This window comes from Falco punctatus, assembly GCF_963210335.1.
Source record: "Falco punctatus genome assembly, contig: scaffold_46, whole genome shotgun sequence".
Classification (NCBI taxonomy): domain Eukaryota; kingdom Metazoa; phylum Chordata; class Aves; order Falconiformes; family Falconidae; genus Falco; species Falco punctatus.
This window is the reverse complement of record NW_027660143.1, coordinates 419,372-439,039: the sequence shown is the minus strand read 5'-3', so window position 1 is coordinate 439,039 and position 19,668 is coordinate 419,372. Positions and strand designations below refer to the sequence as shown.

Sequence of the window (19,668 nt, the reverse complement as noted above, 5' to 3'; positions counted from 1 at the left end):
ATTCTTGAAATTAGTTTGTTCCTACAATGTATCCGGTGTAAGTTATATGCATGGGACCAAAGAATACTGATTTGTTCTGGTTTGTAATGTTTCTCTCGGAATTGCGGAAAGTTTTGGCAACGGGGATATTAGTCCTCAGATCTAAGCAGAGAACAGAAAAAAGGTATCCAAGTCTAAGCTTTGATCAAGAAAGGTGATTCTTCTGTAGAACTTTTTTTCATCTCTTTTCCTTAGTCCATGTTATGCCCTATAGAATAGTCTTAAGTATTTGATGGTTTTGATGTAAGTATTGCACTGATGACATGAATGAGAGTGGTAGAAAAGGAGGAACCATCCAATACACGAGGGCTGAGAAATGAAGGTACAGAGAAGTGAAGTGGTTGGGGATAGATTTATATGAAGCTTCTATAGAGGGGAAAAAATAGGTTCTCTGTAAGCTGCTATCAAGATTGAAGAGTATTAGTAATGTCCAGCTGTTGATTTCTGTATGTGTTTTGAGGGTTCTGAGGGGCCTGCCTGTTCCTCAAAGTTCATGTCAGACGGTGACCTTAAGCTTTCTCTTTTATGATGTGTAGCCACATCCAGCAGTACTGTCAATCATTGTAAACTGTGACTTGCTTTGTATTCTTACTACCAAAAGAATGGGTTCCTTTTGAAGATCATGTGAGAGAGTGTGTGTGTGTATATGTATAAAGCTATATATATATATATATATATATATGAGCTATGCAGATTTTTGTAAACCTAATCTATCAGTACTTCTAAAACGAGCTGAGTAAGAAGACTACAAGAGGATGTGATTCAACATACCCTTAAAGTGTATCTCAAAGGAGCTTTCAGATATTTGTATTCATTTAATTGTATTTGTATAGTGAAGAAACAGAAGAAAGAACAATCTAACACAAAGTCCTGCCTTCAGTCACCAGAGTAATATTTGCAGTCAAACTGTGGCTCTTAGATCACAACAGATTTCTTTGGGTTTTGTTAGGAAAAAAATACCTGATGGCAGTGTGTTCCTGTGTATTGTTCAAGGAAGAACAATACCTGAGCCTATTTTATGTGTTAGGAAACAGAAATCCTCGTGAACAGCTGCTGATAGTCAAAGGTTCTCAGCTGAGAAAGATGACGAGAGGTCATCATCCATGCAGATGCCTGCTGGTGGCAGGCAAAATTGCATACTTTTGGGTTCAATCTAGACAGGTCTAATTGTATAATAAAATAAGTTAAAGGCGTATTTCATGTTCTTAGAACTTTCTTCATGCTCATTTAACTGTTTTGTTAGGGCATGTTTGGACAACTGCAGCAGGAGCTTGCTGATGCACCTAAAAAGCAATCTATGCCAGCAGCTTCACTTGAAGTTACTACACGCTACCACAGTGACCTGGAGAGAGACAAGCTGCGCTTGCAAAAGGAGTTGGAAAGAAAGTTGAAAACTAAGGTACTTAATGTCCGTAACTATATGAATAAATCTGAGTGTAGCTGTTGAAAGTAGGAGCGAATGTTGTCCTTTTGCACCACCTTTTGCAGTGTTCTTACAAATACTGAAGTATAGAGGGAACCAGAGGAGCTTTGCAGGAAAGCTGTAGGGTGATTTTGTGTGTGTGTGTGCATGTCATCTTATGCCCCAAAGTTGTAACCTCATCCTGTCGCTTCTAGAGTATTCCTTCTTCCTACCAGCTCCAGCTGCTGTTCTTGGTTATGGTTCCTAAGGTGTGTTTTACACTCCACATCAACCTTGGCCATAGGTCTTGGATGGGTGGAGGAGAGCTTAGGCCTGTTTCTGTGTAAGTTACTGCATTCTCCTGCGCTCTTGTCTTTTCCGGCCACCTTACTTTTTCTTCTGCCACTGTTGCCTTCACAGACGCAGAAGCAGAACATGCTGGCTCTGACATCCAAGGACTTGCACAGCACGTGGGAGGAGCACTTGAAGTCAAGATCCCACCTTGAAGAGCGCGTTGCTCAGCTGGACGAGGGGAAGGCTGAACTGTTGCAACAGGTGAGCCCAGAAAATTCTCCAGGCACCGAGCCAATACCCAGGAGAACCACCAGGAGAACCACATGCACCTTCTGGTCAGGTTCTTACATATCATTGCTTTCTGTTATCCCTGCCATTCAGGCTGCGAGTACCTTATCGTTTGGGGGTCACGGAAGAAGCAAATAAAAGCTAGATGGGTATCTTTGTGTAAGTTCTGGAGTGGCTCTGTTGGGAAGAGTTCCCAGTGTGGTTTGCTATCAGTTGAGCACATCGAGCAAGGCCACAGTTCCCAGTTCTTCCTTGGATTTTGTGTGGTCATCTTCTGACCCCTTGGTTTCTAGGCAGGTTTAAAATGCTTGATGTTTCCAGTGCGTGTATGGAGGAGCTGCTGTATGTTTTCAGCGTAGCGGGAGCTTAAAAGCCTTGCAGAGAAACATACTGAAGGAATGCTGGGTAAATGAACGAGTGCTTGGGAAACAAGCAGCGCCTGCCAGTTGCCAAGGGGCGGCCTTCCCCTTTTCTCCTTTTCTGTAGAGGGAAAATGGAAGTACAAAGTCAAAACAGCTGCCAGCTCTCCTCTGGTGTGGCTGAGAAAACACCAAGAGGAGGAAAACCAGCATGTGGCTAAGTAAATGCCCACACAGAAGAGGTGGAGGTAATGGCCGAGGGGAATAAAATGTTGAAGAACTCCAAAAGATCAGATTCCTCCACAAGCCCCTGCCTGCTGGTTGGTGGAAGATCCCATGAAAGCTTTGGATGGATCGATGTTCTCCCATGAAGTGCATACCTACGTAATCCCTACTGTGAGCAGAGGCACTGCCAAAAGTGTTCTCCAGCATCTTTTCCACCTGTTATGTCTAGAAGAGGATGGCCTTTGCTTCAGGCGAGGGCATCTGTTTCTGTAGTTACATATTGGTCTATTTGATGTGAAACCTGAAGGGATGGATGGAATAGCCTCGGGAATTCCGTCCCATGGCATTCTGTGGAACGTGGCTAACGGATAGAGACGTCCGGCAGCTTCTCTGTGGAGAGCGCTAGATGCACAGACTGTACATAGGTATTTTTCCTGTGCTCTGTGTGTGTGATACATCTTTCTTTTCTCTTTTGAAAGTGCGAGAGTGAAAGAAAGGAAGTGAAGAAGCTGCTAGAGTTGAAACGCCCAGTTGAACTACGTCTGGCCCAAGAAATGAAAAGAAACCTCGATCTACAGAAAGGTGTAAGAGGTACGGCTTTTTAGCGTGGTGAAGAGGTATCCCTGCGTAGGAGTCATGTTTTATTAAACTTTAGTGTAAAAATAGGTGTACCTAACTGTGAGCAGATGCCAGCCTCGTGTTAGTTCTTGCAAGGTACTTCTGTACACCAGCCCCTAGTTTTCAATAGCTGCCAAAACAACTGCAGATGCCGGTTGCCCTGCAGTTCTCCTGGGAAAAAGGGAGTCTTTCATTCCTCTTTTCAGGTGAAATCTGGACTCTCCAAGTGTATGTGGCACAGGAATACTGTTTTTTCCTGGTAATTCCTGGTGTGTCAAGTACATTAAAGATAAAGCAAGCTGTGTCTGTGCTGTTTACATGAGAGTATGTGAAAAAGTCCAGTTTTGTTCCTTTGCTTCATTGTTTTCATGACTAGTTTGCTGTGCAGGTTGAAGAGGCTGCTGAGCAGAGCTACGAAGGAGCTAAGGGTGTATGAGGCGAGAGGGGGACTGTCCCAGCTGAATTTGCAGGGAGAAGTGAAGAAAATGGTCAATGAAATTGGCAGATTAAGAACAAAGGTGAGCTTTATTTTGTTTGGGTTATTGTGGTGGTTTTTCTTTTGTAACCTTTGTTCGTTCTTTATACTTCTTTTCATGTTGTTGATTTTGACTACTTTTTTCTTGGCTGTATTTCTGAAATTATTTGGCTGGTTTTTGATGTTCCTTCTATGGTCACAGTAGTAGGCGACTGTAATACTGATGTAGCTCTTAGGGGTAAAGATGGAAGTGTTACGTACACAGCAGTATCTGCGAGGGCGCATCAGGGGTAGGCTGTCCTGCAGAGGAAGGGCAAAGCAAGAGCCACAGCAAGGCTGGCAGGGTCTGTGACCACACGGGCCAGGGATCAGCCCCACAGGCCCTCACCAAGAAGAGCAGAAGAGTTCTGGAGACAGTTCTGGGGACAGTAAGCAGAGTCCTCCAAGAGTGCAGATCACCAGGCCGGTCCATAGGGATGGGCAGGTCTGCAGTCCTACTGGGACGTCACGTCCATGGGTGAGGGCCAGGGCTGAGAGCAGTGAAGGCCCAGCACAGGCCTGGCTGCAGCTTGAGGCCGTGGCAGCATCGTCGGGCTCCGACGGATGCGTTCCCTCTCGGAAGGGAGGGGAGTAACGCCACCATCACTCGGAACAACTCTGTGCAGTTGGCCTTGCCCAAGGTCACCCCCTGAAGCCTGTCTCGGGCACGAGTTGAGCAGGAGGCAGGTGGGGGTTTGCTTTTCGGAATGGTGTCTTTGCTTCCCAGGGCACGATGCAGTGTGAGGTGATGCGGAAAAAACCCTGTAACTTGTTGCTTACTAGTAGCTGACTCAGTCCGTCTTTCCCTTGTCATGGAGACCCACAAATGCTTTTGAGGTTGCTCTGGCTGTTCGGTAGCGTGGAACCTTTTAGCTGCTTCTCCGCTCATTACTGAGATAGCTGTGTTTCAAAGTTATGCTCCTTTTTAGAAGATATTATTGTAGAATGAGTCAACTGCCTTGAGAGTGGCTCATTTGTAGTTCACAGGTTAGCAGCATATTTTTGTTCCTGTTGGAAGAGTTATTTTGAATGACAGGGAATGGAATGACGTTTGGGCAATTTTAAATAAGTGTAAAGTTTCTACGTATTTTAGAGACTTTCAAGTGTTGACTCTGGTGGTTTCCCCCTCTTTTTTAAAAATAAAAGATGATGGGATATCATGTTTTATGGTTAATAGGTATAGACGATGGATGTTTCTGGAGGGGGAAAGAAGGGGATAGAAGCTGTAGTTGACCATTGGGACCTATGGGAACTCTGATTATTTCCTGGAAATCTTTTGAAAACAAACCGTAGCTTTGACCTAAAGAGACTGTCTTCTGCCACCACTGCTGCAAAAGTGGTGTTCTGAACTACTACTTCCAGATCTATTAGCGTAATGGAAGGAAAGGGTATCTGTTTCTTGCCTTGTCAGTTCTGTGACGAAGCTTTGACCGTGTGACAGCATGTGACAGTTCCTCTGAAGCATGATACATGGGTTTTTTTCTGATGAAACCAGAATGTGGCTGCGATGTAACTGGGTATGGGTGTGTTTGATTTCCTATGATCGTATGAACATCTTGCAGAAGAATAGCCCTAGTGCTTTTCAGCCTAGCCCTGCGGGTGTAATGCCGCTGGTTTGGTACCTCTTGGTCTGTGACCCACTGCAGAACTGAGGAAGGATGGGAACCTGAGGAATGCTGTCAGAAATGATGTGAAAGCTGTTCTTGTTTTAAAAGAAGAGCCTGGTTTCAGTGTTAAAACAAAAGTGAATCAGCAGATGATAAATAGTCTTGATGGCCAAGACTTTACCTCCTTTACCAATTTTCACAGATTTGACTTTTTAGATCCCTCTGAGTTCCCTGTTTTTTCCCCTTTCCTGTCTACAGGTCGATGAACTTTCCCAGCAGCTGGAGATAGTCTAAAAAAGGCATGCAGCTAGAAGCACAAAATCATGATTTGCGAGAGGAGTTGTCCACCATGCGTGGGAGCCATGAAAAACTGGAAAAGAGCAAAAGCCAGCTGAAAGAAGAGGTGGCTCATCTCAAACACCATATGGAGACTAACACGGTGGATCGCAGCCAAATAGAACAATACAAAAGAGAGGTGGAAGAGTGAGCTGAACAAGAAATAAGACAAAAACTGCAAGAAGTCAATCTGATTTTGCAGGTAAGTTAATTTCTTATGTGTGTCTGTTATAGACTTCTGTTTTGGTTGTCATTTTATAGGGGCGGGGGGTGGTGCCTGATTCCATGTGTTACGCTGTACTTCTGTTTTTCCTGAAGGGCAGTGGGAGAAGGGAATATGGTTGGGCAAGATGCTTTCATGTGCGTGCAGTGTGCCTGCAGGCCCTGAATCAAAAACTTGCCAAGGTAGATTTTCATTTTGCAGTTCTTGGAGGGGTATCACTGTCCACTGGTCTGTTCTCATTGTTTATCCTTGAATGGGTATTGCAACTTAGAGTTGTCACAGCCAGGCATACACATCTTCCTTAGTCATTGCACAAGGGTCAACGCTCAGAAAAGAAGTCACCAAAGCTGCAGGGTGGGGGCTGGGGGTGCGGCATCTCCATAATTTCTTTGAGGAATGCTATGCCCTGTCCTACAGAGATAGTGTTCTTCCTTCAGTAGCTTTGATGAGTAATAGTGCTAAGATGGGTGTTCTTTCTGAATGAAAAGAATCATTTGGTGTGGTAGTTCCAGGGTTCTGCCCTGGTCGCTGATGGCAGTGAGGAGGCACAGTTGCCTCGCTGAATAGAGCTGGGCCCTTGAAATTGGGTGCACGCAATTGACTGGCGAGGAGAGTTCTCTTTTTCTTTGCGGTGGTTGAAAGTGTGTGTCTACTTCAGATGCAGGCAGCCTCCCAGGACAGATTAGAACAAATCAGAGCCAGTCGTCATGCTTTGCTGACAAACCAGCTAGAACACAGAATTGGAGACCTCGAACGTGAATTGGACAGGATAAAAAATACCCAACGAGACAGTATTTTTCAAAAAGAATCCGCACAGGCAGAAGCGGAAAAGTACAAAGACCTGTATCTGGAGGAAGTTAAAAATGGAAGATGCCTAGGAAATAAACTAGAAGGGTAAGTCCATGCATTTTTGGGGTGATAATAAGATACTACTTCTTCCTCAAGCAGTTTTCTTCGTTAAATACCTTTTCTACATCTGGTCAGCATTATGCGTAAGATAGCATATTTGTGATGAAAGTACCTTAAGGCTCCCCCCTGTTCATTGGAACTATCTTCATTTCTCTTCAGTGTTCCAGCAGTAACACCACCGATCATGGGCGTTAATAGGATATTTTTGAAGTTGAGTTTGTTTTAACAGGCAGCCTTTTTGCCAGTCTCTAATCTCCTCTTCTTACTCTAAGTATGGCAGAAAAGATAATGTCATGTCCTTTACTGCTTGAATAAGGATAGGCCCTTCAGAGAACGGCATTTGATGCTGTGAAGAAGAACAACAAAAATCTTTTGGCTTCCATTTTAGCCGCATGTCATAGGTTTCAGCTTTCTTTGGGAAAGGAAGGGTAGCCCAGAGTTCTTATGCAGGTGATGTACCTTTCAGGAAGAGCTATGTAAATACACGGTGTGCACAGACTGCTTTGAGGCCTTAATGCTGAGAAGTCCAAAGTATTGGTTAACTCTTGCTGCTTCTTGCAGGTAGTGTGGCTACCTAGAAATAGGCTCTTCAAAAAACCTCAGATCAAATTATGGACGGTTTTTTTGGACTCTCTTAATCCCTTCCACTTTCAGAAGTCAAATAATAGTCAAAGACCTGGAGGGTAACTTTGCGGAGGTGTTATTACCAAAGATAATTCTTTGTATGCTTCTGAATGTTTCAGAGCTAATGAGAGACGAGCAGAAGCCAACGCTAAGCTCCTTCAGGAGTGCCATAGAAGCAAACCTTTAATAGCAAGCAGCGCTGTCAGTGGTCCAGTTCTGTATTTAACTGAACTGGGACATATTAGCAACAATCTGGCACTGAATAGAAGTCTAAATCTAGGAGGAAGCTTCCTAACCCCAACCGTGAATACATTACCATCAAGAAACAGAGTTGAAGCCTATGTGGCTAAGGTAAGCGTTTTTAAATACTGTTCTCAACTAGTGTTGAAGAGTATCTGTAAGCAAGGTTGTGCTTTTCAGTCTAAAGTTAGAATCCATTTCTAGTTCCAAACCATATGCTCTAATATGCTAAACCAAATTGCTCATCAAAACAGTACACAACTAGGTGGTAGAAACGAAGACTTCTGGTCATCAGGGTTATACAAATCTCCAGAAGTGCTCAAAGACCAAAAAATACTGAGTTCTAAATGATGAACTGCGTAACAGTTTTGGGTTTTTTTGCAAGTTCTCTTTTGCAAGAGAAACTGTGATGAAGAATACTGTGGCATAGGAAGCTCCCAAATAAGCCCTTCAGTAAAATTTAATGCGGATGCCCCATCCCTGGCAGTGCTCAAGGCCAGGCTGGGTGGGGCTTGGAGCAACCCGGTCTAGTGGAAGGTGTCCCTGCCCATGGCAGGGGGCTTGGAACTGGATGATCTTTAAGGTCCCTTCCAACCCAAGCCATTCTGTGGATGACCTTTTTTAAAACAGCTAACTTTATGATGAGTGCAAAATCCCATCAGACATCTTTGTTTGAGACACCTTTTCCTCCTTCACTGATGTTCATGCTAGCAGTTTCTTCACCAGAACTTGTTTTAGTACAATACCAACAAAGGGATGCTTCAAAACTAGGATGGTATGAACAGGACATGTAACTTCTCACTTGAGTGCGGGACGTATGCTGTGCATAGGAGGCATTTGATTTTGTGGGTCCTGCTATGTGGTGTTATATGTAACTGCTCCTCAGGAAGTCTACAGAGCTTTCTAATTTGGTAAAAATCTGCAAGCTCTGCGTACCTCTGGTCAAAATATGCCCTGTAATTAGCAGTCAGCATGATAGCACATCCCTCACAGAATGGTAAACGTGATATCATGAGAGTTGGAAACAGATGTCAGTCGTTGTTATCCGTTTCCCACCTAGCATAGGACTGAGGCATGGGCAAGCTTGCCTGTTCAGTCAGTGTCTGTCCCTCGCGTATTCTGTTGTTGAATGAATGTGAGAAGCATTTGGTCACTTTTAAGCCTTACCCTGGTTCAGTGGTCCCACCTACACTGGAAAGAATCCATTTAAAATAACGTGTCTACATACTGCACCTGGTTTAAGAAAAAGAAAAAAACCAAACCAAACAACAAAACAAAAATAGACAAAGCAGTGTGTAGGTAATGCGTAGCAGCGCAGTTAAGAGATGAACTTTTCTGTATCGTTGTGAATGTGTTTTTTGTGTCAGAGGGGCAGACAAAACACTACCTAAAGAACGTGGGAGGCAATTAGTACTGTACCACCTGCAGGGATTATTCTGCACGCAAGCAGCAGAAAGGAGGCGAAATTCAGGGATCCACTGCAAAACTGAAGTAAGGAGAAAGCCAGGACAAGGGAACAAGAGGGACAGGGAGCAGGGAGCACGTGAGGGCAGGGAAAAAAGAGAGAGATGTTACAAGAAGAAAAAGGCAAAGGAGGAAACCATCCCACTTCTAGGAAAAAAGCTGTCCTAGTTTAAAAGAAAAGGGTTTAACAGTTGTGGTTTCTTTTTTTGAAGAAGAAACAGGAAAAAAAGAATAACCTCCCTGTTACTAAATCCAGCTGCACATCTCTTTATGATATTTCTTCCTGTAATCACCAGTTAGGGAACAACTGAGACTAGTTGTAGTGGCACTGCTTGTAGCCTCAAGTCACCTGACGTTCAGTGTATTCAGGGAAGTCTTAAAACCTGATCTTCTCTGGAGTCCTTCAGAAGAAAGGAACTGAGTTCTCAGAGGTGCAGTAGTTGCTGGAGGACTAGGTGAGTATTTCACTTAGAACTGCGGGCTTAATTGTTCTCAGTCGGGTGCAGTATGTCATGTGCATAACATGCATCTGAGAAAAGAGGATTGAATTGGAACGTAAGACTTTGAAGTCGGGAAGTAACAAAAGGGAAAAACTGCATGTATCCCTCTGCATACAATAATGGGTGGCAAATCTCAATCAGTTTCCAAATGCAAAATCACCAGATGCACAGTCTGTGCTGTCATTTCCGCAGGAGTCCCGTGCCATTCAGGAGGCAAGTTGGAGCATGAGGGAAGAAATCAGAGATTATAGTTTTAGTCTGTTTTGAAATGCTTTGCTGGTTGTGCTGCCTGGTATTCTGTCTGTTCACCAGACTGTTTCAAAACAGAAGAATTTCTCTGACTCTAAGCCTTTTCTTCACTTCACTGTTTACTTCAGTTATGCCTCAGTTTTGTTTTCCCACTAACCTGGTTCCTTTCTACAGAATTTGCCTTGCCTTTAAATTCAGGATGCGCAGTGCTGCCTTGGCTGGAGATGACACATGTTTCTGCCACTGAAGCTCTAAATGACGGGGAGTTAAGAAGCTGAAATTGCAGTGTGCCTCAGGCAGTCCTTTGAGGCTTCTTTTTTTAGTCAAAGCTCTCTGCAGATTTGGTGTTCCTTGTAGTAGCTTCCTCAAGGTGAGAAAGGCTATTGGAAGTAGGGAACATGCCAGCCATTCTGAAGAGGAAGATGTTTGTGTAAATTTTGTTTGTGCAGAAGCTTTGAAATAGCTTCAGGGGCAAAGAGGTGAAAATAGTTCACACTGCTATTATTCAAAATGATGGTAATCATTGGTCCGGCAGCTGTTGGAAGAAAACCTGGTAAATGATGCTGACAAGAGGAAGAAGTGCTCCAGTAGCAAGTGGACACAGTTTCTCCTTTAGACTTAACTAAGGAATTTGGTGTTTAAAGGCTTGAAAGATTGCACCGTTTTCCTAAACATTAAGCATGACTATCAGTGATTACACATAGAGCCGTATATGTTGAAGATGGTAATATCACAAGTTCAGCAAAAAAATGAGCGTGTTATTCTTAAAAAAGCATAAAGAAATGTGTTCCATTACAGTATAGCCCCTTCCCCTTTATCAAATATATACGCTACAGAAATGAATAACCTTGAAGTGCAAAAGGATCTTTAAAAATACAAAAGAAGTTCATATTGGCACAAGCTTATTAACCAGTAGAATCCCAATCACATGCAATGTCTTTGGGGTTTTTTGGTGGTTTTTATTTGTATTAGAGCTTCAGTAATGTGGAATAAATTACAAGTACTTGACAAATTCTGTGCATGTAATTAGACAGTGACTGTAGCAACTAGCAATTCAGTTTTTCAGACCTGCTCCCTTAGTCCATAGACTAAGGCAAGGAATGTCTCCTGCAAGTGCTGCAAGGAGGTTTTGGGACTGGAGTCCTGTTGTTAGGTTTAACAAATGTCAAGCTTAAATCCTCAGAGCTGTGCCAAAGGCTGGTGAAAATGAACATGGGTGTCTTGACAGACAAGAACAGTGAACTCTGCAACCAGGGTGAATCAGTGGATAAATGAAACCAGTTTAATGTGGGAAGGGAAATGTCTGCTTCCTACTTCATCTTCCAATTTCTGTTCCATTTCTGATTTGGCTTTCTGCACTCTTGTAGCAGTCTTTGTTGTTAGCTTTTTTACTTGCTTCATTTACATGTAGGCCACGTTCTTGTTTCTCACTGAAGACCTGTGAACTTCAGGCCGTTTTTCTTTCTTCTTCAGCTCCTTCATCAAAAATCTGTCCGTCTCTCTTCTCTGCAGCCAGATACATGGCAAGGTTTGCAGCCAGCATTGTTTAATGTTGGGATGGTATTTTATACTGGAAATGTTGTTTATGCTGTTAGGTTTTGATTAAAACTTACTGATGTATTCACATTTTCCTAACACTGCACATATTTTGAACTTTAGTTTGTCCAAGTGAAAGAATGACTGCTGCAGGGGACTTCTCTGCTTTATGTATTTGTAATGCAATGGCTTCTGTGGTAGTTAACCATCTGTGAGATGTAATGCAATGGCTTCTGTGGTAGTTAACCATCTGTGAGATGATAGTCTATGGATTTAATCTGTTATAATGGAACTTTGAGCTCTAGGAGTAGGCTGGTTTACCCTCCTTGCCACTTCTGATATACAAAAAGTTCTTGGTGGTCGCAGCAGTTGTGTCTAGGAACTCAACTTCAGAACAGTACGGTACTCCAGACTCGGAGCATCATCTCACGGAGTCTTACAGGATCCAGCTTACTCTGTGCTAAAGCAGCCTGTGTGGATAAGTAGTAAGTCAACACCACTTTCTGAAAAAGAACTGTTGAGAAGGTGCCTGCTGCAAATGAACACCTGGTGTGTTACCGCCTGAAGAGATGTGCAGTGAGGTGAGAAGTGCCTGCTCAGGAGGTTTGGGACACTCAGCTGTGATGCCTTGCCCAGGGGTTTGGGGGGAAGGAGAAAAGTGGAGGCAAGTTAAGGTCCTCGGAGGTGTATTTTGCCTGGCTCTTCATTCATTCCCTTTTCAGAAATCAGTGTGTTGGCTTTATTTCCACCTATTTCTCTTCCCTCAGACATGGATGAGAATCACAAAGACATTGATGGAATGGATAAGAGGAAAACAAGACCTTTTTCTTCTCTTGATTGATTTGTACATGTTGCGGAGGGTCCTGTGGACCTTCTAGTCATTGTGAAGACTCAGGAAACCAGGGAAAGTGGTTTCTTCTAACACCACTAACTACTACGACTTTGCTTGGGATTGGTCTTGGGTTTGGGCCATATTTTGGTCTAGGCATTAGTTTTCCTGCTTTTTTCTGTTACCTGTGTCTCGTCTCAGGAGTTAGGGCGTCCTTTCTCCCCGGAATTTTGCTTCTGCTTGTACCTGCTAGAAAACAATTAGAGATTTGGGGGGTCCTTTTCCATTGTTCATGCAGCTCTGTTGGCACAGAGTATTTCAATGAAGTATCACAGAGTGGTGCTTCTCCTGCAGGATCTGGTGAATGTGGTCCCAGCTTTCCCTGTGTTCCTGGAGAGAGAGCCCTTCCCTCCGCTTCGCTGGTTTACAGCCCCGCTCCTTTGACCCTTGCAGTTACTGCCTGTTACTGCTCCTCTTGTGAGGGTAAGCAGAGTGGTTTCCTTCCTGAGGCTCTTGCTCTCTCTGTGCTGTTGAGTACCCTGTGCAGTGTTTCCATTCTTCTTGTTGTTGTTATGCTGCTAGGTGGGTCTGCTCATTTCATAAAATAAATGCTCCTTCCCCCAGGAATTCAGTACTAAAATCAAGAGAGTCGCAGAATGAGTGAGGGGAAGGGGCCTCTAGAGATGGTCTAGTCCAACGTCACCCCTGCTCAAAGCAGGGTCAGCCACAGCAGGTTTCTCACTGTTCTGTCAGCCAAGTGTTATACATCTCCAAGGATGGACACTCCACAACCTTTTCTGGCAACCTGTTCCAGTGTCTGTCCATGCTTACAATTTTTTTAAAAATAATAATTGTAAAAATCCTTGTGTTAAAATTTTCTCTATCTGGATTTGTGCCTATTCCTCTTGTTCTTTTGCTTGGCACTGCTGAGAAGAGTCTGGCTCCATCTTCTGTACTCCCCCCACCAGGTATTTATACACATAGATAAGGTCCCGCTGAGCTTTCCTGTTCTCCAGTAAAGAAACAGTTGCAGCTCTCAGCCTCTCCATATAGCTCACGAGGTCCAAGCCCTGCAGCATCTTCATGGCCATCGTAGCCCTGGAAGCTGTATGATATCTGTTTGGAAATTCACTTCTGCGTGTCACAAATTTGATGGGAAAAATGTAGGAGTAGCAGGTATCATCAAATGTAAACAGCAGCATATAGCGCTTGGACTGTGACTCTTAAATTAAGAGATGTGATTCCTTCTTGTGAAGGCTTCTGAAGGCAGAATCATAAGTGAGAATAACTTAATTGGTAACAATACCCACTTTCTAGGGGAGAAGAGGCGTAAGTGCTCCTTTGTAGTGATCCAGGCTGATTCCAGCTACATAATAAACCCCACAGCACTCGCTGCCTAGAAGCTGTAGCTGTGGTTATCTTTTCTTAGTACACAGTTTGCAAGAAAAAAATGTGTGTGCTTTTATGTTTTTATAAATGCGTGTCGTGGTATTTGCAATAACAATAAAGAAGTTTTGGCATCATCTGTAGGAGCTCTTTCAATTTCCCATCTTAAGGTGGAGAAAAGAAGAATATTGGCACACGCTTTTTTCTATACAAATGGTGTATGTCAATCCTGCAGCAGCTGCTGGTGCAGCTCTTCTCTCTGTGAAGTTGCAGAAGCCAGCCTCAACTGGCTGATTTGTCCCTGTGGGTGGCATTTGTACCTATCTCGGCATGTAGCTGACATTCTGTTTGTGTGTTTGATGATAAACTTCAGCCATACCTTCACTGCAATAACTGCGCTAGGCTTTCTTGCTTTCTTCCTGTGTATTTTGTTAAATGCCCAGTAATAATCCAGCTGGTGAGTTACAAATTGTTTTGTTAACGTTGCTGAGCAATGAGGCAGCTGCAGCCCGACTGACCAAAAGTTTCTCTTCAGTAGAAATCAAACCCCAAACCAAGATGTGTCTATTTGGAATTATATTTTTAGGTTTTCTCTCATTATGTGTGGATTTTAAGAATGTTTTAGAAGTTTAATATTAGAAAAACGTAACTGTTAAAATATTAACTGTATTTTCTGTATAATTCTAGGTACGGCAGGAACTAGATGAAAAAATCGCTAAAGAACTTAAACAAGGTAATGTGTCACTATGTTAGGGGCATTTTTAAGGAAAAAGAGGAGTGTTCCTACTCTTGAACATAATGGCTTGAAAGCTGTGAAGTTCCTGTGCTAAGCACAGGGAGGTTTTTCTGCTAGCTTTCCAGTTTAGACTTGTATGTGAAAACTTCCAACTTACCAAAAGATTGTGTAGAATGTTATGCAGTTGCCTGAAAAAGACAAGTGCAGAGAAAACTAACCCACTTCCTCTACACGGGTGCACTTGGCGTAAGCTGAAGTCACGTTTTTCTAGAGTGAATCCTTGAGCACAAACGTCAAACGTAAAAGAAGCCCCGAGAGAAGACGTTTATAGACTTCAGCCATCACTGCTTCTTCCATGTGCATCAGTTGCATTCCGCACTAAATCATACCGTGCACTTCTCTGCTGTTGGACCTTGGTTTTTTGCCATTTCTTATTCATTGCTTGTATTTATAGCTTATATGTTGCAGTCTTTTTTGAATAAGCAAGAAAAATGTAATCAGTGATATGAAAGATACCCTTTCTTTGGGAAAAGATCATTTCGTAGCACTTAGGCAAACATAAGATGAGTTGAATGCTTTTAACACATAGCATGAAACATGCTCTATAATATGAGGCCAGGTGTCGAAAGAGGAATTCCACCTGTTTCAGGGTAGTCGTTCCTCCAGAGTCACTGCTTTGCTTTGCAGTGACTGGTGCTATTTCAAAGCAGGTGGCCCCTGTGAGAATTTCCTTCTGTTCCTGCATGCTTTTAGTAATACAGAGAGTGTTCAGCTGTAGCTTCACAGCTCGTTCCCTGTGTCCGAATGGACACAAAGCCGTTGCATTTCATCCGTGTGCATTTTGAACCTGACTGTGCATCTGCTAGGTGTCATAGAGTGCGTTTGATTTCAGGACCTTGTCTGAAAAATGTGGCTGGAGAAGAACAGGAAAGGTGGGCTTGCTGTCATTGAGTATGTGTTTTTGTGGAGGAAAGAGGGTTTTGCCAGGGTGAGTTACAAAGACGCCCCTCAAAGAAAGTGCCAGGCTAGGAGACTTGTCCTGGCCTGACTGCACTGCAAAGGTGTTTGCGTTTTCACCGGCGGATTCTTTTTAAGTTTGTCACAGAGAAGGCAGAAGCTGGTTTTTAGGAGTAGAGTTCCAATAAATCACTGCTTTGAACATTCAAGGAAAACAGATACTGGAGGTTCGAGAGATCTGCAGGGGGGCTTAGTTTAGCACTGGTGTAAGCAGGAGTCATTTGTGGATTCCCTGAAGATGTTCGCTGTGTAGCCTATAGAATTTCTTTCACTGGCTTTAGAAATACTGTTGACTGGTAAGCAAATGTGGAAAAAGATTGTTTCTTCCTTTGTGCGTAGCCCTTTGATTGTTACGATCCCTTGGAAGTTTTTAAATCTCTTTCTGGATTATAGTCTCTCCAGTTATCCATGATGTTTTCATAGTGACTGATTTGGCCCTGTCTAGTGTAAAAGCAACACCGGAATCTTGTTTCTCTTCTCCCTAGCCACTGCTGAACTTGAAGCTGGATCTGCTGGAGCTTCTCCCATGGTATTTTCCGATGGATCTTCAAAAAGTATCCACGTTGACCAGGATCCCCTTTGCAGGGCAGTACAGGAGTACCACGATGTTTTAACCAAAAATTACCTGATTTGAACAAAATGCTGGGAAAAAAGCTCTGGAAAGGATTTTGTTTACATAGTGCGTCTATAGTTTCTCATCCCACAGTTCAGATGTGAAAATGTGTTTATTGCAGTCCGAATGTGAATTCTATTAAATGGATGTCAAGCACATTGCACTTGCCTGTTGGTTTATTGATGCATAGGTGTTTTATTTTGCACTCACCATAAGAAGCACACCTGTTTTTTTCTGACTAGCAGAATGACTCACCTTGATTCTTGAGCGTGACAGAATTGTCAGAATGTTTGTTATCAACGTAGAAGCTTTATTTTTTCTCCACTGATGTTCTGTGTTTTAACGAAAGCATTCCCTTTGTTCTGCTTAATCCTTTCACCCTATGTGTTGTTCATGTTTCCAGTGTTGCTTTAATGTTTAGGACATCGTTTGATGTGATTTGAGCCTGCTGCTTCAGCCCAGATGCCGTGACTGTTTCTGCCGATAAAGTGAAATCTTTACCAGTGGTCATGCTGGAGGACAGGGCACTTTACGTTGCTGTCACCTTATGCGCCTTAGGTTTAACATTACTGTGAGTGTGTAGCAGTGCCAAGAGAGTTATGTGGTGGGTTTGGTATGTTTGTTTTGGATCACAGAACCACAGAACGGGTGAGGTTGGAAGGGACCTCTGGAGGTCATCCGTTCTAGCTCCCCTGCTCAGGGAAGACCACCCAGAGCTGGTTGCCCAGGACCATGCTGGCTTTTGAGCATCTCCCAGGATGGAGCCTCCATGGGCAGCCTGTGCCAGTGCCCAGTCACCCTGATCGGAAAGAAGCATTTCCTGATGTTCAGCCCCAACCCTCTGTGTTTCAGTTTGTGCCCATGGCCCCTCACGGTATTCATCTTGGGGTTCGTATTAAAGGTCGCTGCAGCTGTAGACATCCCCAGTTACTACATCAGCAGCTGCGCTGTACCTGAAACACTTCATGTGCGGGAAAAATGAATGTTAAAATATTAACTTCCAGTCTCCTCAGTACTTTCCAAACCTTGTATGATAGGACAGCCAATCTTTTTGTTGCTGCTAGCAGCTGATGATGTGGTGACTGTAGCCCAGATGGTAGCCAGTGTTCTGGGACATTTGTGTCAATAAAAGAAGCAGGTTTACTTATTTCAGGGAGTTACCTGTTACTGAAGATCTACATTGTCATTTCCTGTCCACAGAAGTCAGTAGTGATCAGAAGATGATAGAACAAAGTCCCAGTTCTGGGAAAGGAAGAATGGTTGTTCCAAGATCAATTAAGACTGGAAAAATTTGGGGGTTTTACCCACTAATTCAAGGACTTGAGTTAACAGGCAGTGAGGAAAGCAATGAATGTTCCTGTGACGCTGTTCCTTTTTATATGAATACATATTTTTGAAGGTAATATACTGTATTTAATTCCAGATATTCTGTTTGAAATTTAATAAACTTTGTCATCTAATATATGTCTTTGTTTTATCGTTTCCCTTCTTGACATCGCTTTCTACCCCTTTCCCTAACCGTACAGCTCTCCAGAGCGCCCTGCTCCTTTCAGCTCTGTTCACCGCTGCACCTTCAGCCTGTCCTGGAGGCCAGGCAAAAGGCCAGCATGTGTGTATGTCCTTTTCCACAATTGTGTTAAGATCAGTTCCCAGACTTTCCCTGTATTTTAGAGCAATCCTCCTTGTGGTTTGGGCAGAAGGTAGCAGGTGAGCTTCTGGTGGCCGTGAAACGCTGGGAAATCCCACAGGTTTTGATCCCCTGCAGAGGAAAAAGGTGTAACGAAATTTCTCCAGCCTGCACCAGAGTGGTCAAAGAGAAGTTCAGCTTTTGCTACTTTCTAGTGCCTCTCCACAGAGGAAGCAGGGACAGAACATCTTGACATTCACGTTGTGTTGTCAGTCACTGTGATAAACTCAGACGTGACCTGTGCTCAAGTTTCCTACCGCTCTCTGCTGCCAGCTCTTAGTGAGAGGGGAGAGCTCTTGGCTGGTGGAGCAGCAGAACAGAAATTCAGTGTTGGCATCTGCCATAACCGGCATTGATAGCAGTTATGATGAGGCATGAGGGGGTACAGAGAAGTCCAGGCAATTCCTGCACTCGAAAGTCCATCCCGTGTCACTGTGGGGACACTCCTGATGAAGCAGGAGAGGGCATGGCACTTGGGGGAGGCTCTGAGGCCTGGAAGACAGGAAATGTCTGTCCCATCTTCAAGAAGGGCAAGACCGAGGAGCTGGGAACTGCAGCCTCACCGTGCTGCCTGGGAAGGTGGCGGAGCACGTACTCTGGGAGCCGTTTCCAAAGATGCTGGGGACAAGAAGTTGGTAGGGAGGAGTCAGCATGGGTTTGCAAAGGGTGAAATCATGCCGCACTGACCTGGTACCTTTCTAGCGATGTGTGAGTAACTGAGTGGACAGAGGAAGAGCAGTGCGTGTTGCTTACCTTGACTTTAGCAAGGCTTTCTCTGGCTTGTGCCCGAACAGTCAAGTTCAGGTTCAGGAACTTCCTGATCTCTTTCCAAAGAAGAAAGCAAGTGTGTTTCTTGATTTCTTTGCTCAGGTACATTAGAAACCCTTTGGGGTCAGTAGCTACAAGCAGGTTGCAGATCTTTGCAATCAGTTGTATGGAATAAACAACTCTGTTTCAGAAAATCTTATCATGCCAGTTGCTTTTTCCTCATGAGCAAATGTGTCAGGAGTTTCCCAGGTTTTGCTGTCTTCCAAATACCATGTTGAATGGTGGCTACAAAACATTAGTTTTTCAGTTACTCATTGGCAGAGTAGTGGTTGAGTAGTGCTGCTGCAGCACTAGTATGTCTTCCCAGTGAGTCCTGACCTCTGAAACATCCAGGCTTTTGCTTATAATTCATTGCTGATCGCTGCCACTCCGCTCCACTGATGCTCTGCAGAGGGAACATAACTCTGGTACCCTATAAGCACGCTGACCGCCTGTGTCCTGTTTTCATCCTGCCTTTACCTCAGAGGTACCCCTTGCCAGACTTCCCTGGGTATAGAGATAAAGCACTTGTGACTAAAAACAAAGCAGCTGCACGTTCTGTGTGCCTAGAAAAGCCAGTGGTAAATGCTGCTTTACTGCTGGCTCCCAGCGAGAAGCGGAGGTTACTGGCTGCTGGGCAAACCAGCGTTAACATCGAGCACAGCAGCGAGGGAAAGCCCGGTCCAGTCATTCACTGCAGCGATGACGTGTCTGTTTTCTGGTTGCCAGTGAGAAACCTGCTCTCAAATGTGGGTGGCTGCTCCTTGCTGCTTGTTGGAAACAGCCCCCGCTACCCTGCAAGTGGTGCGGTGTCGTGGTTTAACCCCGGCTGGTAACCCAGTGCCACGCAGCCGCTCGCTCGCTCCCCCCTCCGCCAGAGGGATGGGGAGAGCTGGAAAGGAACGCAACACTCAAAGGCTGAGGTAAGAACAATTTAATAATTGAAACAGAATAAAAATGGAAGAATAGCAACAACAGTGACAATAATAGTTATAATGAAAAGGGAGAGGGAAAGGAAGAAAGGAGCAGGTGGTGCACAACGCAGCTGCTGGCCGCCCACCGGCTGATGGCCAGCCAGTCCCCAGGCAACAAGCCCCCTGCCCAGCCAGCCCCCAGGTACACAGAGAGCAGGCGTGCCGTCCCATGGCATGGAACACCTCTGCGGT

General features: G+C 44.2%; 1 protein-coding gene and 1 long non-coding RNA gene across 2 annotated transcripts in view; both read left to right on the top strand.

Moving 5' to 3' along the window:
* LOC308057831 overlaps positions 1–19,668 on the top strand; it is a 168,490-nt gene that overhangs the window by 110,776 nt on the left and 38,046 nt on the right. The gene's annotated exons all lie outside the window — the stretch shown is intronic.
* Positions 5,626–16,171, top strand: LOC308057825 (ankyrin repeat domain-containing protein 26-like). The gene is made up of 5 exons (XM_080411862.1): positions 5,626–5,884; positions 6,564–6,799; positions 7,558–7,789; positions 14,330–14,375; positions 15,881–16,171. Exons 2-5 carry the CDS (start codon positions 6,564–6,566, stop codon positions 16,027–16,029), a joined length of 663 nt encoding a protein of 220 aa, XP_080267988.1. The 5' UTR covers positions 5,626–5,884; the 3' UTR covers positions 16,030–16,171.